The 14,270-nt window shown below is 34.6% G+C and overlaps 1 protein-coding gene across 1 annotated transcript in view; it reads right to left on the bottom strand.

Moving 5' to 3' along the window:
* LOC123774758 (MAM and LDL-receptor class A domain-containing protein 1) overlaps window positions 1–14,270 on the bottom strand; it is a 152,699-nt gene that overhangs the window by 107,404 nt on the left and 31,025 nt on the right. Inside the window, 9 exon segments of the mRNA XM_069310826.1 lie at window positions 132–225; window positions 2,168–2,390; window positions 2,494–2,750; window positions 5,443–5,601; window positions 7,265–7,384; window positions 10,271–10,424; window positions 11,440–11,600; window positions 11,853–11,960; window positions 12,130–12,316. Coding sequence (XP_069166927.1) covers window positions 132–225; window positions 2,168–2,390; window positions 2,494–2,750; window positions 5,443–5,601; window positions 7,265–7,384; window positions 10,271–10,424; window positions 11,440–11,600; window positions 11,853–11,960; window positions 12,130–12,316 — 1,463 coding nt within the window.

Here is a 14,270-nt window from a genome sequence, read left to right as displayed (position 1 = left end):
AGATTTTTTAGTAATAGGTCATATTGTATATTAAAATATATACAGCATCAATTAAACAAATTTATATTATTTAATACTATTCAATAAAGAAAAACAAGAACATATTATGCAACATAAATTCTTTATCTTACCTATATAAATGCTCCTCAGTCTTGTAAATGGGAGAGATAATTTCCCCCCAATCTCCAGCACTATGTTGTGATAAATCAGCTCTAGCAAAATGGCCTGTCAAACAGAGCATGATAATACATCAGATTTCATCTTTAATTAAACATTTATTGTATACCTTTCAAAGTTTCCTTTGAAAAGGAATTTAGATTTTTACTATCAATGTTCTGAACTATTCCTTCTATAATAATAATAATAATAATAATAATAATAATAATAATAATAATAATAATAATAATAATAATAATAATAATAATAATAATTTATTTGGAAGAAGGTACAATGGGTTGGTGTGATTACATAAGATTGGTATTTTTACATTCATGCAAAGCCACTAACACCCCTGTATCCCTTATATAAATAAGTCTTCACTCTTTTATAAAGCTGACAAATCGGTTAAAATTACTTCTGAAACATGACAGGTTATAACTGTATTTCTTTCTATTATCTATTTCATTCATGAGAACATTAAAATAGAAGAAATTGCAGAAGGTCTATTGGGCCATGTGAGGAAGCTCCTATTTATATCTACCACACTCATTTATATATGTCTAACCTAAACTTGAAACAATCTTGCAATCCCAAGTCTTATCTTACCTGATTATTTGTTTTATAAATCTACAACCCTACTGCCAAACCCATATTTATCAAGGTCACCTCTGAATCTAATCTTTTCTAATTTATATCTGTTGTTTTCTTTCTACTTTGTGTACAGTACTTTAAACTTTATGTTAAGAGCCCCTCTGGCTTCCCGGGGCTATATCGGGCTGATGTGTACATATTAGACCGTGGCAACAGTCAATCGATGAAGTTCTAGCCTAGCCTACTGTTACGACCCTGGGTTCTTCAGTGGAAACCAGAGGTCATAATTGAACTAAATAAGCTACGTTAGAGTAGCAAAACGCAACTCGATGTGATATTGTTTGTATCTTCCCTGCCAGACGTAAGACTATTCTTGTTTCTCAAAGAGCATTTAAAGACTGAGCTGGGGGTTGATTATTAAATAATAACATAGGCACCAACTATGTTTACTAATACTTTAATCATTTGTAAAGTAACGATATGTTGCATAGGGGAAGATTTTTAATGTGCTTAGCTGCACGATCAATTAGGCTCTTCCCGGCACCACACGATGTGGGAGGCTGATCTGGGCTGAAGCGGTCTTCTCTAGTTGCTGGCTGTGGTGAAAGGAACTACCTCCTCTTTCCTCTTCATTTCCTTATTTCTGTGTCTTGTTTAAGATAAGTATACTGAGTACATTATTCAATCTCTGGCATACTCATGTTCTATGTGTAGAGTAGTATACTTTGTGTGTAGTAGGTGTTTTTAGAGGTTATATTACTAGTTATTCTAAAGGGGGTTCCGTTGGAATCACGTGGTCCCCCTACCCTAAGCTGACTCTAACTTCAAGTAATTCAATAGTAGAGCTTTACCCTAGCTTGTGTTCAGTGTAAAACCTTGTATCCTGCTTATGTGGACCACGGCTTTTAACGTAAGGTAGTGTGGTAAAGTTATTATTATTATTGTTATTGGTGTGAATGTATATGGGGGGCTGTTAAGGGGGTTAATAAATAAGTACATGAATTATAAGAGTATCGTTCTTCCTGTGTAGGAGATCTTGATCATTCCCTAGACTGACCTTGTTGTGTAGCCAAGTAGTCAGCACTACTTCTAGTTTCCATGGGGGCCGGGCCTTACTGATCTCCCCAAATAGATACATCTTTATTCTGACTGACCTTACCCCTGAATAGCACTAGTTTCCCCATAGCAAGCCCACCATATATTATAACACCTACCAACATACACATCAACCCAGTATAGCTCTGGGAAGCCGAAGGGGCTCTCCACGAAAATTCTGTATGATTTTAATAATATTTTGTATCCATTTTAGTAAAGTAACACATCCTAGTGGCTGTGAGAATGCATAAATGGCACACCCAAACATGTATTAACATAACCCACTGTACCTTCCTTTATATTAAAACATATAAAACCTCACCTTGCAGAGTGCCAAGTGTGTGGTCTGGCTGCTCACCAGTACTCATGGTGCTCCAATCAACTTGACCACCATCAACTATGTCAAACATAGAACCATTCTCCTCAAAGTCATGGAGAGCATGTGGATCATTTGGACTGTGAATACAAAGACCTGTATGAAGCTGAAGATCATCCACTGCTATAATACCCTGACTAGACTCATTCCACACTGCACTGATAACAACCTGAAATAAGAATAAATTAATTAATATTCCTAACTATTTATTTGCCTTTATATTCTCCAGATATATCAACAAAATTCAATATCAGCATCATTTAGGTACATACATTATATGTTGCTGAACTGATCTGCACATCCATAGAGGCTAGGTGCCAGAAGTCTCCTTGTGAACCAGTCTTAAAGAACATTGGATGATTCAAAATACCATTTTCTTCAGTAGAGGCAATGAGGTCTGGAGTTTTCTCTCCAAACATGTAATACCAGAAATGGAAACACTGAACATCCTCTATTGGTCCTCGGTACATGAGTGCAGATGATGGCGGGTATGACCATTGAGCTTCCACATACATATAGTGACCAGTATCTAATACAAAAGGTAGTAAAAAGAAAATGAAATAATTGAGGTATACAGCATATAATAAAACATAAAATTCCCAATACGGTACAGATTGACAGTTAATGTTATAGAAATCAACAACAAATCAGGATGATACAGTACAGTGGCCCCTCTTATTTTCAAATGTAATCCATTCCCAGAGACGCATCGTAAACCGAAATTTGCTAACCAAAATTTACAAACCGAAACAAATTTTCCCATAAGAAATAATGTAAATTGAATTAATCCGTTCCATACTCCCAAAAATATTAACTTCAAAATACATTTCATGCATAATACTACAAAAATTTTGTACTACAGTATGTACAAGTTATATCTTACTTTTATACTTTTATTGATGATTCTTGTTGGCGTATGGAAGACAGTGAGAAGTTGGGGGGGGGGGAGGAGGAGAAGATGTGTTAGTGTTTGGAAGGGGATTACATTATAATATCAGACAGTGATGACTTCTCTAGGCTACTCTCTCTCTCCTACATTTTGCAGGCATAGGCATACCTCTGGGACCTGGTTGTGGCTCACTGCTTGCTTGTCTTACTAAGACTCTGTCTACAGACATTTGTTTTTCCCTTCGCTTTTAACACTTGTCTGTAGTGAGACACCACGTACATCTCTTGTTTTTCCTCTATCTTCATCCTCACAACTTCTTTCTTAGGTTGAGCTTTACCACTGACTTTTTTGGAATCCATGGCATGATATATAATAAGAACTTTTATGTTCAGAAACCATAAAAGCACAGAAGCAATGAAATTCTTCACAAAGAATTCAAGTTCGATCGTCACTAGGCGGAAGGCATTGGTAAACTGAAGCACACCTTGCCTGTGCCACCAGGAATCACGTGTTCAGTCGACCAATACGTGTATCAACAAACTCGTCACCAAGTGAGGTAAAGGTCATCAACCGAGTCAAATTTTACAAAGAAAATGAGATCGTAACCCGAAAAATTCGTAAAGAGGGACGGTCGTCAACCGAGGTTCCACTGTACTAGTACGCAGTATCTAATAATTTGTTATAAATAAAAAAAAAAATTATTTACAGTGTAACTTACTTCATCTTGATTAGTGTGAGCAAGAGGATATCCCATTAAATTAGGCGGCCAAATAAAACAATTTCTGCACTCATTTTGTCACAAACCTTCTAAAGTTGGGAAGCGTTGCATATGCTCCTCGCACAATGTTCTTTATGTGGTCTTCTAGGGACAATTTTCTAACCAGAATCATCCCTAGATCTCTTTCTTTATCAGAATTCTTTAAAGCTTTTTCACATAATTTATAGATTGTGCACGGCCTATTTTCTTCTATTCCACATTCCATAATATGACATTTATTTACATTAAATTCCATTTGCCAAGTGTTACTCCATACAATTATTTTGTCCTGATCTTCTTGAAGGTCATGATAATTGTCTAAGATTTTTTAGTCGTAGGCCTGCTTTATAGACCTCCCAGTCTATTGATTTCAAGTTGAAGTCGCCAAGTACTAACAATTGTGATTTATTTTTATCTGCTGTTTCTATATCTCTCTCATGGTTTTTATGAGACTCTTGTTTGTCATCCAGCTGCTCCTTTGTCCATGTGTTGCTTGCTGATGGACTGTAGGCATTATGAGTATTAGTTTATTATCCTAATTACAGATCTCCAGTGCTATTATGTCGGCTTCAGGTTTTCTTTTATCAGCATGGCAACACCTTCGCCTTTCCTAATTTCTCTGTCACATCTCCAAATTGAGTAGCTTCTTGAGAACACAACCTCATGTAAAATATGATCTTTAAGTTTCGTCTCTGTTAGTTCAACAATATCTGGCAACTTAAGCTATATTACATTGTTTAGCTCCAGTATTTTTTATCTCACTCCATCTATGTTAGTATATACAATTTTCAGGGACATGTTCCCTCTCCCATTGTCCTTGTATGTATAATTTTAATAGATTTTCATAAAGTTTACACAGAATGTGGCCTTGCCTCACTTATTACGAACCCCATTAAACAGCATTTATCCACATTAAATGAAATCAACCGCGTATTACTCCATTAACTTCTTTTATTTATAGAATTTTGGAGGGAGGCAATCCTTTGGGTATTCATGCCTCCCAAGATCATAGCTTGTTAATATTACTCTGTATTCCTGTAGGTTAACCACCGATGTGTACATTGAGTATTATGGGTGTTAGAGCCGAACTGAGTTACTTCACTAGTGACATCACTCCAAACTAATTTATGACTTCCAATTAGATCTCATCTTTCTACCTGTTAGGACTTTTTAATCTACACTATTAGTGTTCCTTTTTCCTCCTACAATATGATCACATTTCCAAAACAATTTCTTATGCCGCTATGTCATAAAAGCTATGCAAATTTTATGCACAAGGTTGTCCAGTCTTAAAACGAAAGACTGATTTTTATAAAAAATATAATTCAAGATATTCCAATGATTAAATTTTAACTACAGTTTCTAATGATTTGACTGTTACACTGGTTAATGATACTAGTCTGTAGTTAATGGATCTTATGTCACCTTTATTAAGAATCACAAAAAATTCACTATTTTCAAGTTGTCAACCAGGTTTCAAAAATTATTTTATGAATATTAAATTCACAAAGTAATTAGCTAATATTTTTGTTCTGCAAACATTATGCTGAACAACCAAATATTCATAAAACATACCTGTGCCATAAGTATGATCTTTGGAAGGGCCAGGAGACACAGTATCTGGAGGACCTTGCCAATAAATCCACGACACTGTGTCATTGGCTGACGAAACCTCCCACATGCATGTTGGCATCATCAGGTTTTCAAAGTCGCAATCGTTTTCTCCAAGTGGTTCTGAAAGTATAGGGCAATGCAATTAATAATAATAATTTTATTTAAAAATATACATAAGAGCATGATCCTGTGGTTAATTAGAATGTACAGAAAATTAATATTGAATAAAGCCAACTGATATGCTCATTTTTATGGCACTAACTACACAAGTATAGGGAGTAACACTTGTCAATGGAATTCAATATGAATGAATGCCACATTAGGAAATATGGAGGTAAAATAGGCCATACACAACATACAACGTAGGTGAAAGGCATTAGAGAACTATAACAAAGAATGATTTAGAGATGGTTCTGGATAGAAGACTGTCACCAGAGGAACACATAAAGGACATTTTGTGAGGAGCATATGCTACACATTCCAACCTCAGAATTGCCTTTAAATACATGGATGGAGAGATATTAAAGAAACTGGTCATAACTTTTGTGAGATCAAAATAATTTTAATATGCAGCAGTTGTTTGGTGCCCACATCTCAAAAAGAACATAAAAAAACTGGAAAAGTTGTAAAGACATGTTACAAAATGACTACCGGAACCAAAAAATGAGAGCTATGAGGATAGGCTAATATTAACCGTGTTAAATATGCCAAAGCAAAAATATAGAAGAAAAAGAGGTGATATGATCATTATGTACAAAACAAAAACATGAATCGAAATAATTGACTAAGAGGAATTCATGAAACCTTTAGCTTCAAGAACAAGAAGTCATAGATTCAAGCTAAGGAAACATAGGTGCCAAAAAAATATCAGAAAGTTCTCCTTCGTAAACAGAGTGGTAGAAGGTTGGAACAAGTTAAGTGGGGTGACTGGAGGCCAAAACCATCAGTAGTTTCAAAGCGTCATATGACAGAGTACTGAGAAAACAGGACGACAAGCATAGCTCTCATCCTGTAACTACACTTGGGTAATTACAAGAAAGCAAATAAATGTTTGAAATGCAGTTTAAATTTAAATCTAACATAGATCATTTTAATGTGATGACATTAGAAGCTAAATAGTATTTTAATTAAAAATAAATGCTTTAGTGCATGATATATTCTATAAGGTCAATGCTATAACAAAACCTATTTTCCCATAAGAAACAAATATCATAGATAAGTTCATTCCACAGAGCCAGAAGTTAATGATAAATAATCACGCATTGAATATAATGAAATGCTCATTTTTATGGGCCTTTAGTAGCTCTAAAAAGCTAAGCATTAGTACAGCTTTGCTTTAAGATGATACATTACGTCTCGGAGATAATACATATGTACAGTACATACATACATACATATGTACAGTACATACATACATATGTACAGTACATACATACATACATACACATAATCACATATATACACACAATGAACAACTATGAGGATATTACATATCCTTGACAAACTTCAACAAAATTATCAAACAATTTACATATATTACACCATTAACTCTCACACATGGTTTTCTTCCTGAGTAAAAGTCTTTGCCTCATTTAATATCAATCTGCCAATTCCTTATATGCTCAACAACTCTCTTCTATTCACTTTATACACATGCTTCCTCCATTCATTTCCGGTGTCCTACTATTTTTGGTTTGTTCCTTTGTTCTGTTATTAACTTTTATAAACTTCCCCAATACAGCTGGGCCTTTCTAACAAATGCATTTCAGAAACTTTGACTTACCTGGTGTAGTAGTTGATCCTCCCTGAATGGTAGTGGATGTAAAGTCCGTGTTATTAATTGGTTGAGCATCTTCAGGCCAGATGTTACAATGACCAGTGAATGTCAGCAAGTCATCAATATCTGCATAAAAAGTAGCCTGTCATAGAATAAAATAATAATAAAGTTCCTTATCCAAACTGTAATCTACTCCAGTATTGTTAAATAAACTAGATATGGTGGCCCTCAGATAAATTAAATCAAGGAATATCGATATCATCCTTTATGGATGATACAAAAAATTTATGTGTTGCGTCCATAATTCCCAGAAATACAAGTAAGAGAGATGCAGTCCTATACATAATAATCTACATCTAGAAACCATTAAGAGGCAGTGGTTCAATATGAGACCAAGTCTCCTAAGGAACCAAATGGTTCCTTTATGAAACCAAGAAAAAGTTTAAAAATTAAAAAATAGCCCAACTGAAAAGTATAGATGCAATAAGTATGCAAAGAAAAGCATATCGTAATAATTGCCTAGGTGTAGTTACAAGATAAGAGCTGCTTGTGGTGTCCTGTCTGCCCAGTACTCATCGTCATTTGACACTTTAAAACTACTGACGGTTTAGGCCTCCACCAACTTCTTACTTAACTTGATCCAACTGTCTATCACTTTGTTTGCAAAAGTGAACTTTCTATTTTTTTTTTTTTTTGGGGGGGGGGGCATTTTTTTTCCTTAGTTTGAATCTATGTTCCCTTGTTTTTGAAGTTTCAGGTTTGAAGAATTCTTCCTTGTCAATTTTGTTCATTCCTGTAACTATTTTGTATGTAGTGATCATACCACCTCTTTTTTCATTCTATCTTCTAACTTTGGCATAATTAAAACCCTATAACCTCTCCATGTAGCTCTTGTTTTTTCAGTTCCAGAAGCCATTTAGCTACATGCCTTTGCACCTTTTCCAGTTTAATGATGTGCTTCTTGAGATATGGGCACCATACACCCACTGCATATTCCAATTTTGGTCACACAAATATTGTGAACAATTTCTTTAATAGTTTGCCATCCACATATTTAAAAGTAATTTTGAAGTTGGAAAGAGTAGCATAGACTCCTCATACAATGTTCTTTGTGTGATTTTCAGGTGACAGTTTTCTATCTAGAACAACCCCTAGTTCTCTTTCTGTATCACAATTCTTTAAAGCTTTTTTGCATAATTTGTAGGTTGTGTGTAGCTTATTTTCTCCTATTCCACAGTTCATAATGTGGCATTTATTTACATTAAATTCCATTTGCCAAGTGTTACTCCATACACTTATTTTGTCCAGATCTTCTTAAAGGACATGACAATTGACCAAGTTTCTTATCTTTCCTAGTAGCTTGGCATCATCAGCAAACAAGCTTATATAATTCAGTATTTCTTCTTGTAGATTGTTCATATAGACAATGAACATTACTGGTGCTAGAACTGAATCCTGTGGTTCTCCACTAGTAACATTTCTCCAGTCTGATACATTGCCTTTGATTACTGCACTCATTTTTCTGTCAGAATATTTTTCACCCATATCAGACATCTCCCTTTCACTCCTCCAATATGTTCTCATTTCCAGAATATCATTTTATGTGGGTCTCTGCCAAAAGCCATTTTATGGTCTAGATAAATATATTCAACTCAACCACCACCTCTTTCCTGTACAATCTCTGTCTCCACCACAGAATCTACGTAGATTTGTTACACAGGACCTTCCTGTTCAAAAGCCATACTGTCTGTTATAATTTTATTTCTCTCCATAGTGTTCTGCCTATTTTATTTTAATTATTTTATTAATGTTTTGACTACAACACTTGTTAATGACATAGGTCTATAATTAGGAGGGTCTTCCCTATTCCCATTTTTGTAGATTTGAACTATGATTGCCTTACTCCATATATCTGCCAAGACTCCTGAAAAATAAATTGAAGTGGAATGCTAAGGTTAGATGTGCATTCTCTAAGAACCCAAGATGAAACTCCATCTGAGCCAACTGTTCTGTTCTGTTCTTACTTAGTACCTTGAGCATATTTTTCCACTTCGTCTTAAGACACCTTTATGTATTCTTTTATTCTCTAAAATTCGTACTGTGTGTGGCTCTCTGAAGACTTAATTTTGCATAAACGCATTAGAACTGTTCATTTAGTGTTTCACACATTTTCTTTTCATTCTCCGTGAATCTGTTCTCCATTTTCAACCTCTGAATTTATTCTTTACTTGCAGTTTACATTTAATGAATTTACAGAATAAGCCTAATTTTATTTTACATTTGTCCTCTATATCATCCCTCAAAATTTCTTTCTGCCTCTCTTCTCACTGCCGCATAGTTGTTTCTTCCTTCTCTGTATTGCTGGTATGTTGGAGGGTTTGGTTGGTTTCTTCCTGTATTGATTCCATTTTTTTGTCTTTTTTCTCTGGCTCTCTTGCAATTTATGTTAAACCAATTTTGCTTTCTAGTTCTGCATCTCTGTACTGGTGTATAGCCTATCATGCTCACTTTCTTGACATCCAAGTGAGGAACAACTCAGATTCAAATCCTGAGCATGAGTAAGGCAATTCCTTGAGTATTTGCTCCTGTGTACCCCCCTGCAATAATTAGGGACCTGGATATAAAACAATTGATAGACCATGTTCTTGTAAACCTGGTGCTAAATAAGCAAGCTGACTCTAATATTTGACATATGAAAAAATTAAATGCTTTCTTTATACTGTAATATAAAGGCCTGAGAAGTTTAAATACCTTTCCTCTAAGTATAAGGAAAATTAACAGTGCATCCCTTATTTGTTTTACAAAAGAAAACTCACTAAACAACTAACAAGTATACCTGATCAAGTAGACTGTAAACTGCAAACACCAACAGTTTGTATGATGAGGACATCAACCAGGATGCCTGGTTGAGCTTTCCCCATATAACCAAATAATTATCATACCAGAGCACTACTGTATTCTTATATAGTATAATTATAATGTGAATATAAAGAAGAAACATTCAATACTGACATATCTTCTCCAGTTGATTAGCTCCCACAACGCCTTCCATATTAATAAAGAAATGGCCATCTGTTACTCCATATAGTGGAACACGGCCCACATTCCAGGGACTTGGTTGAGTGCCGCTCATACTCCACACCAGTATGCGTTGCTGTCCCACGGGCTGCATGGAATAATGCAATATATGTTAAGTATTCACCTTATTCTGTGCAAATTTACACAATTGCATATTAAATGTATAAAATGTAAGAAAACATAAGCTAACTCAACAAAGAAATCTGAATTGGTGTCGCAAAGTTAGAGATGACAGGAAAATATATTGCTAAGCTTCAAGACAATTAAAGCTATGATACTTTAAGCTATTGATGACAAAATCAGTGTGCACTTTAGCACTAATCTGTAAAATAATTTAATTTATTTTGGAAGCATGAGGGATCCTTCTACATTATTTCACTAAATCTCACTAAAATTGTTAGTTTTTCAATGACAAGAAGAATGCAACTAAATGACTATACAGTATACTAAATGACTATACTTAAATTGAAGAAAAAGACACTAAATTATTGTAATGTCATATTAATGCATCATTATTTATATGTTAATACATTATCAATTAATGCATCATCTGATCCCAAATTTCATCAAGCCATTACACTAACCATTATTGAAGTGTATGTAATGTTGTTGCAACTCTTGAATTTAACATTAGGCGATGGAACATTAATGGTCGGGCACGTTACCTTTCACCTAGCAGTAAATTGGTACTCGGGAGTTAAGAACTGTTGTGGGGATGCATCCTGTGGAAGATCTACCTTGGGACGACCTTGATATAAGCCTAGCATACATATTATAACACACATACATACGCACATATATATACAGTGGTACCTTCATTTCCAAATATAATCTGTTCCCAGATACGGTTCAAAAACTTAAAATTCGAAAACCGAAACGAATTTTCCCATAAGAAATACTGTAATGCAAATTTAATTAATGTGTTCCACACCCCAAAAATATTAACTTAAAAATACATTTTATACATACTGTATCACTGTTTGGCTCCATCACTCTCAGTGTTCCAATCTATCTCAATGTCATTATCTCTGTCACTGTCATTATCATTGCCTTGTTACAGTGGCCTTTGTAATTCTGATGAATTTAGAAAGGTATTACTATACCTCAATATAAAAATTAACTGTGCCTTCTGCAGTGTCATTCATGTGGAACCAGAACTGAAGACAAGCAGATATAGCTGCAGCAGGATCCATGATTGGGCTCCTGAGTACTGCAGCATCTCCCAGCTCATATCTTGTGGGCTCTAATACTAGCATTCCACCACCTGCATTATTTAAAGATACACTTTTAAACACAATATTTCTACATATAATGATATTTTAGACTATTTTCATGCTTTACTATAATTTGTGTAACAATTATTGAGATTACAGGAACATTTTTATTGATGGTTGTAATAATTTAAAAAAAACAATTAGAGCAAAGGTGAGAAAATAAATCGAGACAAAATGCCATGAGTCCAGGCTCTAATTCTTTATGAATCACTTTTATTGCTTCAAATAAAACTAAAGCTTACCAAGTTCGCCATTTGTGTGGTCTTCGCCTATGGTGATATCCCAGAAAGCCTTTTCATCTAGCGAATGAGTCCATCCACAAAGATGCTTGCCATCAAAATTGCACTCAGCTGAAGAGAAGTTAATTTTATTTGATCATATGCATACAAAAATTGTTTTCTACAAAATATTATACTTTTGGACACTAATTATTCTGTAAATTAAAAATAAACACTTGTACATAAGAATATAAACTTCATTAAAATATAAAAGAATAACATGATTTAATATTGAACAAACCTGCATTACCACAAGTGCCATAATGGATACTAAAATCATCAAAGGCCACAAACGAATAAGTGCTGTTGTCTGGAGTTTCAAAAACAGCTTGTACTTGTATTTTGAAGAAGCTCACGGTAATGTCCACTCGGCCTTCCATCCACTCTGAGACTTTACCCACAGATGTTTCCCATACTATTACTGGAGCCTGTAAACAAAACTTAAGGGTCAAATTATGTAACTCAAATAAAATATGATAATCAAGCCATTTCTTGATTATAACTGTGACAGCATTTATGTCACTGTTACTGTATAAAGTAATAAATAAATTCCCAATATGTCTTTTGCCAAATAATTAAAACTATCTCTATCTATAGGAGAGAATGTCTGCTAGTCTGTCTGTCCAAGGGTGGAGGCCAAATGCTTGGGGCCAGACACCCAGCTTTACAGGAGAGATAGTTTGTGGTATGAGATGGACATAGGCTGGACAGGGTCATCCTGAGTTAAATACTTTACAAAATATTAGCCTTTACAGAGACCTCCATGTGATTTTCATAGTCAAGTGTGAATTATTTGGTGTTTCCCATAGAGTTTTTCAGTGCTTTGTAATACATAATACATTTTCTGAGACCCATAAGAGTTGTTCCAATGCTTCTTAATAATATCCTTATTGAAAGAAGGATGAGAGGGTAGAGGAGGAGGATAAAGTGAGGGATGATGTGGAGGGCCAATGAGGAAATGAGTGCAGAGGAGGAGATGGGGCAAAGATGGGAATAAGGCAGAAAAAGGGGGAATAAGAGACCCGGATACACTGGTCAGATGAATACTTAGCTCTGGTGGCTGCCAAGTACTTTTAAATGGACTCGGTAGTACAGTTCGTTTCATTCTCACAATTGAGAATTCAGGGTTGAATCCTGGGCAGGACAGAAATGGCTGGACACATTTCTTTTCATCTAATGTCTCTGTTTACCTAGCAGTAAGTACGTACCTGGGAGTTAATCAACTGCTGTGAGGTTACATCCAGGTGCAGGTCAGTAGTTTCACCTTGAGGCAACCTCAATATCAGCCTAACTTATCAATATACACAAGCTATCTATCTCTGACAAAAGGAATTATTATTATGAATTAAGGGTGTTGCAGTCCTGGTAACATCTAAGTTGTATGTTTTCCTGCTAGACTGTGCTATGATCCCATTAAGGTGCTGTGGATCATTATGCTTATAGGAGCAGCAGAATGCTGAAGCTTCGAAAGAGACTTTTTACAAAATCAAAATATGTGTGCTATCTTTGGACAAGTTTCATAGCTTATTTATTAGCCCAATACAGTATAGGAAAATCTTATAAAAGTAACAGGTAATTAATTAACTAAGTGCATTTACTGGTGTATGAAAGGGACCTTTGTAATGAGTTTGTAAATACATTTTTAAAACTCCCTCCAGTTCAGCAGCCACCTCTGCACATATAAACAATTGTAATTTTACAATCTATTATTTAAAATACCATTTTCTCTGTATAACTAAATTTTACTTACAGTGAAAAGGACGAGTTCCTTGTATGGTAGACATTTGTGACCTGGTGTACGATTGGTGTGTATCACAGTACCTCCAAGGAGGACTTGCTATTTTTTATGAAGATCGTATTTACTATTTACTTACTAAACACTATTTAGTAAGGACGAGTGTCAATAATCGTACTCTTATATGAGTAGAAACAAGCACACACTTGTGAGCTTCTTTCTACTAATTTCTACACTAGATGAGATGTATGCTCATAGTGTCCCATCTTCCCAGTACTCTGTCATATGACATGCATAAAATATACTATACAGTACTTATATACAGTATTCTCATTCATAAATGTATTATTATTTAGCTGAAATCATAAAATAAGTTATGATTTCCTTTATAAAACATTACATATTACTGTACTTGCATATAGTCAATATACAATATACGTACTTTAGTTATACTATCATCTCAATAATATAACTTCTACTTTTTATATTCATTAACTTCAGACTTGCCTAATATAATATGAACTTCATGAAAACAATTTTACTAATTTAATAAAAACTTATTGTATTACAGCTAAAACTTATTGTACTATTAAAGACAAATATATAGAGTATTAGTAAAGAATATTAGTAGTTTGGCCATCTCAGAA

This window comes from Procambarus clarkii, chromosome 68 (genome assembly GCF_040958095.1).
Source record: "Procambarus clarkii isolate CNS0578487 chromosome 68, FALCON_Pclarkii_2.0, whole genome shotgun sequence".
NCBI classification, from domain to species: Eukaryota; Metazoa; Arthropoda; class Malacostraca; order Decapoda; family Cambaridae; genus Procambarus; species Procambarus clarkii.
Note: the sequence above shows the minus strand (reverse complement) of the source record. Positions and strands in the feature narration are given on the sequence as shown.